The following is a 6,920-nucleotide window of genomic DNA, read 5'->3' as shown; positions in this document are numbered from 1 at the left end:
CAGTGTTTTTAACAGCGAGATTTTATTTTTATTTTCTAATTAATGCAGTTTCGACGCTGTTTTCCCGTTAAATTTCTGGTTAATTCTCTCTTTCTTTGTGCAGTGTTTTTAACAGCGAGATTTTATTTTCTAATTAATGCAGTTTCGACGCTGTTTTAGTTATATCCTGTCTAGAAATGACTACGTGATGCAACGATTGGTAAGGATTAATCTACACGCTACACGAGCATCGCCTGTTGCAGTAAAAAACACGGGACACTTTAACTCAACAGCCGAAATTAAGAAAGTAGGGCGGAGAAGATGGGACACCTTTTCATTCCATTTTCTCTTTCCATTTGGTAGTAAAAAAACTTTCAGAGAATTATAAAACCGTATCCTCATGCCTTCTATAGACCGTTGTTAATTGTTAAAAACACGATCGTGATATTTGAATATTATGTACTAAAGGTGTCCTGTCTCCTCCACCCTACTAAATGAATAAAAAAAAAGTTTGGTAGGATGGGGGAAGATAGGACATTTTGTTAGACGAGACCTTTTAGTTTTCTAACGAGACCTCACCCATATAAAATAGAATGTTCATAAACAATGTCTGGGTAATGAGCCAACTCTGGCCTGAATCATAGAACAACTGTGACCTAAATCTCAGGTCCCATGGCATGCCTTACTGCAGGACTTTACACATAAGTTACATTCATTCATTTAGAACAGAATGTGCATAAACAATGTTGTGATAATGGCCCAACTCAGGCCTAAATCATAGGTTAGGTCTTATGACCTATGTCACTCTTAACCCATTTAGAATAGAATATATTAAACACACAAAGTTGCAACAGTATTTTGCAAGAAAGGCATCAAACGTATCTGAAAATAATCACTTTAAATCACATGCAGTTAAATTTGTGGAAAGGTAAAAAAAATGATATAGTAGGGTGGGGGAGACAGGACACCTTTACCACATAATATCCAAATCTTATTTTAAACAATTAACAACGGTCTATGGGAGCCGTGAAGATAGGATTTTATAATTCTTTGATTGTTCTTTGTTTACTACCAAATGAGACGAGAAAATGAAATGAAAAGGTGTGTAGTCTTCCTCCACCCTACTATATTAATTCTACAGTTGTGTTTTCATACTAGTGACAATTTTTCAAGCTCTTCATGTGCTGATTGCAATCACTAATACAAGTAAACTTTTTACCACAATTCAGGCATGAAAAAGGTTTTTCGCCGGTATGTTTTCGTCGCACATGAACCGTCAAATGGGGTTTACAAATAAAAACTTGTTTACAGTATGAACAAACAAATTTCGGTTTAGAATGATGGGTTAACGCGATATGACGCCGCTTTTTGTAATAGGAATCAAAATCTTTTCCGCATTGTTTGCATTGAGGTCGTACTTTCTTATGTTCGCTATCAATTGCAGTAATAACATTTCTAAAATCTTCCAGTGAGTTTTTTGCATTAAAATTGTCATAATAATATTGCATAGACAATGAGCTTAATTCGCTATCATTTGTATTTTGGTCGTAGCAAAATGGTCTAAATTGTGATCCAAATTCTTCAGTGACTTTTGCTGTATTTGGGGTATCTTGAATAAATTTTCTTCGAACGTTTTTTTTGGAAAGTTCTCTATTTTGTTTCTTTTGTGTCGCCATCATAGCATTTGGTTCTATGTTTAAATCTTGGTTGAAATTTGAAACTGTGTCCAAATTAGAATCTGATTTCATATCAGAAATACATTTTGCATTAGAACTGGTAGCCATGCTGGTATTTGGTTTAAGGTTACCATACACACATGCAATTTGAAGTTCAGCATCTCTGTTTATTGAAGAACTTTCAAACAGACTGATTTCTTTAAATTTCTCTTCATTTAAACCAGCCGATTTCAATTTACTACCGAACGAAAAATTTTGTTGATTTTCACAGTTTTTATGTTCAAATTCTTTTGATGTTTTTTCAGCACTTAATGCATTTTCTGTGTGAATGATAAAATTTTCTTTACTTGGCTGATAAGTTGTTGTGACTATTGGTAATGTAAATGGAACTACAGCATTTTTCCCCATGTTTAATTCTGTATCCTCATTAGAAATGGACTCGGTGTTGGAACTTGCTATATAAATATCAATATCATTACTGTCTGTATCCGTACCCGGACTTGGTTCGAAACTTTTAAACATATTTCCAACAGTAGTATCACTGTATTCTTCATCATTGCATGAATTCTCAGAAATATCTTGTAAAATTTCGTGTTTTATATCCAATTCATCACACATATGTTGTGCATTTTGTTCAATAGTTTCAGGTGCATTTAATGACTGCTCATTAGAGCTTTTTCGTGAACTTTCCTCACTGTTCAATGGACCATTTTCTAATAGGCCTATTTCCTTTGAATTTCTTTCATTGGCAGAAACCAGTTCTAAACCATTTCCTACTAATAAGCCACATCCCTTTTCGTTGTTTTTATACTTGTTACAAAAAGCGTGTCTCAATTTTGTCAGTTCATTTTTCATGTCCTGCCGTATAAGTTTTAGTTCTTGTAAAATAAGCAAACTAATTGATGTAGCTGTGTCTTTGTCATCGAGCATGTTCATTTTATTATTTTAAACAACTATACAAAAAGCACGTACTATCTTGCTGTGAAATAAACACAACTTCTCAGCAAACTAACAGAGTTGTATAACAATGTGTAAACAAAGCTTAACTCTCTCTCATTTTGTTCCTTTAAAAAAGAGGAGGTTTTAGAGCACCAGTTCCCAGCGAGCACTCTTTCTCTCGTCTGTTTCTTTATTTTAAACGAGAGACCGCCTAATGCCCACTCATCCGCAGAGAATCTCTCGTCTGTTTCTTTGTTTATAACGAGATAACGCTTAATACCCACTGGTGCGCAGAAACAAATCTCTCCCGGCTGTTTCTTTTTATTAAAACAAGAGGATGGTTAATATAAGCAGGCAGTCGCAGAGAGCATCTCTCTCTTTCTCGCCTGTTTCTTTTTAAAAACGAGAGAATGCTTTGTGAGCACGACCTGCACCCGACACTAAAAAGGGGGTATAGGGACAGAGGAAAAATTTGTTTTGCCCAAAATAAAATAAATAAACTGTTTCCCTCTGTATCTCCACCGTTTTCCCATCTTCTCTCCGCTTATTTTATTTTTGTTCTCCTTTATCCCTGCATTGTTAGTAATGACATTTTCCTGTACGTACGGCGCCGTAGCACAGTTGGTTAGCGCCCTGTCTGTAACCCAGAGGTAATGGATTCCAGGCTCGTCGCTGCTGCCATTGTGGGCGTATGTGTCCTTGGGCAAGATATTTAAAGGCAATTGCTCCAACCCAGTGGTCACTAATGGGTCGTCCAAATTATCAGTCATACATGCATACCAAGTAACATACATGGCAACTCGTAAGCTGGCAGAGGTGCCGTTTTTCGGCCACGCGAGAATAAATTAAGTTACATTCATGCTAACGTAACCACTGTACTGAAGACCACTGGGTTAAAATGTTCATGGACACACGTCCACAATAGTAAATCCCTACTGTGCTGATTTAATCTTTATTTCATTTTTGTTGGGACAAAAAAGCTTTATTACAATTACAAACATTACCAGTAAAACAGTATTAAATAATAGACCTAAAAACAATTAAAACCTGCATATTTTTAAATTGCATTCGGAACTATAGAAACATAATTAAAGTATTACAAAACATTTGCTTATTACTGAAAAGTGAAAACACATAAAACCTTTTTTTTTTCTTGAATAACACGATAAAATATAATGATTGCATTACTATATACACAGTAACAAATGATAAGAACTTTTTTATGGAACAACGAGATAAAATATCTGAACAATTGTATGAATTATATAGAATAGTCAACAAGAAAAACATTTATTGGAATAACGAGATAAAATATCTGAATGACTGCATGAATTAAATACACAAGTAGCGAATTATAGATAAAAACATTTCTTGCTTTACAAATTAGATGAATTGAATCTTGACAAAGAGAAAGAGCCCAGCGCGTAAGCTGTTGGATTTCCAATAGCCATATCACCCAAAATACGGCCTATTTCTGGAGAGCATTTAAACCCATGACCTAAAATTGTTCTCAGGTAAATGAATTATAGATTAAGTAGTTATAATAGTAGGCTTTAAAACTGGCACACACTGAATCACGCTGAATCGTAGCCACCACAGTGAGCCTTGAATCTGGGAGCCTCCAGTTACGAGACACACACTGAATCGTAGCCACCACAGTGAGCCTGGAACCTGGGAACCTCCAGTCCAAGGTACACACTGAATTGTAGCCACCACGGTGAGCCTTGAATCTGAGAGCCTCCAGTTACGAGACACACACTGAATCGTAGTCACCACAGTGAGCCTGGAACCTGGGAACCTCCAGTCCAAGGTACACACTGAATTGTAGCCACCACGGTGAGCCTTGAATCTGAGAGCCTCCAGTTACAAGACACACACTGAATCGAAGTTACCACAGTGAGCCTGGAACCTGGGAACCTCCAGTTCAAGGTACACACTGAATTGTAGCCACCACAGTGAGCCTTGAATCTGAGAGCCTCCAGTTACAAGGCACACACTGAATCGAAGTTACCACAGTGAGCCTGGAACCTGGGAACCTCCAGTTCAAGGTACACACTGAATTGTAGCCACCACAGTGAGCCTTGAACCTGGGAGCCTCCAGTTACGAGGCACACACTGAATCGAAGTTACCACAGTGAGCCTGGAACCTGGGAACCTCCAGTTCAAGGTACACACTGAATTGTAGCCACCACAGTGAGCCTTGAACCTGGGAACCTCCAGTTACGAGGTACACACTGAATCGAAGCCACCACAGTAAGCCTTGAAACTGTACCTAGCAAACAGAATAAAACTAGCTACCTACCAGAAAATCCAGCGCCAATGATAATATTCGAATAAACAGGATGACGGTCCAAGATATAATCCTGATCAGGAGTAACCTGTGCAGAATATTTATATTATTTCTGCGCCTTGGCAGGTGTGTTTAGTGGGGTAAATAGGAAGCTCCAACCCCCCCCAAAAATTTTTTAAAAGATTCAAAAAATTCTAAAAAATAGACATGAAATAAGCATGTTTACTGCGTCACACATTTTTTGTTGTTCCAAAAAAGTAATTTTTTAAATTCAGTTAAACCGCATATTAATTTCATAATAGACCCTGGTTTGGGGTAATTTATAACTTAGCAGGTATTTAAAGACAAAACTATTACTTTAAGCAGGTATTTTAAAAAGAACTATTTCCGTTGTAGATAATTTGGGAAGTGAAAATATATATACGGTGAGGGAAGACACTCAAGACATACACCTTTAGGACATAATACACAAATATCTTGATTGTGTTTTAAACAATTAACAACAGTCTATGGGAGTCGTGAGGTTTCTGTTTTATAATTTTTTGAAAGTTTTTTGTTTACTACCACAAGAATACAGAATAAAAAGTGTCCCATCTTTCCCTACATTACTGTATATATATTGACTTGTGTAACTTTTTTATTGTAAGCAAAATGAGTTAGTTAATCTTAAACATAAGAGACATTAAACACATATGTCTGACAAAACACAAAGAGTATTTGTAAAATCAAATTTTCATGTAGTAGGGTGGGGAAAATGGGACACCTTTTCATTTTATTTTCTCGTCCCATTTGTTAGTAAACAAAGAACGTTCAAATAATCATAAAACCATACCCTCACGACTCTCATATACCCTTATTATTTGATTAAAACACGATCAGCATATTTGGATATTATGTGCTAAAGGTGTCCTTTCCCCCCACCTTACTACACTTACTGAATAAATACAGCTTTCTGTAACAGATGGAACAGGTTCTATATAAGGATAGTATTCCTTTATAGCTGTCACAAGTGTTTGCCATTGTGTATCCGCTGTTGTTTGGTCTTTATTTGACAGTTTTTTGTCCCGCTGGTCTGGATCTATTTCTGTTCCGCTGTGGTAGCATATCTGTAATTTTGTAAATGAGTTACTCTTATGGGTAAACTAAATTTTAAAAAATTTTGTGTGAACCATACACACACATGGTGTATTTATACACCTCATGCTCACTGTTGAGTTATGACATGGGTATTTTTTGTACATCAGACACACATGGTGTATTCATACACCTCATGCTCACTGTCAAGTTATAACATAAGTGTCTTCTTATACACCAGACACACATGTTGTAATTATACACCTCATGCTCACTGTCAAGATACAACATGGGTGTCTTCTTATACACCAGACACACATGGTGTATTCATACACCTCATGCTCACTGTCAAGTTATACCATGGGTGTCTTCTTATACACCAGACACACATGTTGTAATTATACACCTCATGCTCACTGTCAAGATACAACATGGGTGTCTTCTTATACACCAGACACACATGTTGTAATTATACACCTCATGCTCACTGTCAAGATACAACATGGGTGTCTTCTTATACACCAGACACACATGGTGTAATTCATACACCTCATGCTCACTGTCAAGTACAACATGGGTATTAAACCATTACACACATGTTCTACAATAACACCCACAAATCACACTTTTAATAAAAAATACAACAAAAATAGTAAAAAACATGAAATACCTTCATAAGCCCGGGGTATTCCAAAATTGGCGTTGAATATATGTGAACCTTTTCATTTATTATAACTGAAGGAAAACGTTTTGCCTTGTACAATTCCGGGTCTTTTGCTTTCCAGTAGGTAACCCGTATTAGTAAAGGCTAATTAAAAGAAATCATTGATATTTAAGTGAATAAATGTAAGCTGCTATATCCTCGCGACAGTTATTATATCACGGGTGTTCACACACCTCGTGCCAGCTTACAAGTTACCACTACCACGTATCTTACTTCAGAAAAAGCTGTATATTTTTTG

General features: G+C 36.4%; 2 protein-coding genes across 2 annotated transcripts; both read right to left on the bottom strand.

The window, feature by feature from the left end:
• Positions 1 to 681: 681 nt before the first annotated feature.
• On the bottom strand, positions 682 to 2,677 carry LOC100176378 (zinc finger protein 583). The gene has a single exon (XM_026834513.1). The coding sequence runs from the start codon at positions 2,589 to 2,591 to the stop codon at positions 1,134 to 1,136; it is 1,458 nt and encodes a 485-aa protein (XP_026690314.1). The 5' UTR covers positions 2,592 to 2,677; the 3' UTR covers positions 682 to 1,133.
• An 853-nt stretch (positions 2,678 to 3,530) lies between these two features.
• On the bottom strand, positions 3,531 to 6,766 carry LOC100187415 (peroxisomal sarcosine oxidase; the record flags this gene model as incomplete). The annotated part of the gene is given in 4 exon segments (XM_002124986.3): positions 3,531 to 4,092; positions 4,897 to 4,972; positions 5,820 to 5,990; positions 6,629 to 6,766. Coding segments are annotated over 4 exon segments (507 nt in total), but the record flags the coding sequence as incomplete, so codon positions are not given.
• Positions 6,767 to 6,920: the final 154 nt, after the last annotated feature.

The sequence above is a fragment of the Ciona intestinalis genome, chromosome 5 (assembly GCF_000224145.3).
Source record: "Ciona intestinalis chromosome 5, KH, whole genome shotgun sequence".
Taxonomy (NCBI): Eukaryota; Metazoa; Chordata; class Ascidiacea; order Phlebobranchia; family Cionidae; genus Ciona; species Ciona intestinalis.
The sequence above is the reverse complement of the archived record's forward strand: the minus strand, read 5'-3'. Positions and strand labels throughout refer to the sequence as shown.

What these genes read in the sequence shown, in the direction of transcription:
- LOC100176378 (XM_026834513.1), bottom strand. Translation starts at nt 2,591, where the DNA reads ATGAACATGCTCGATGACAAAGACACAGCTACATCAATTAGTTTGCTT.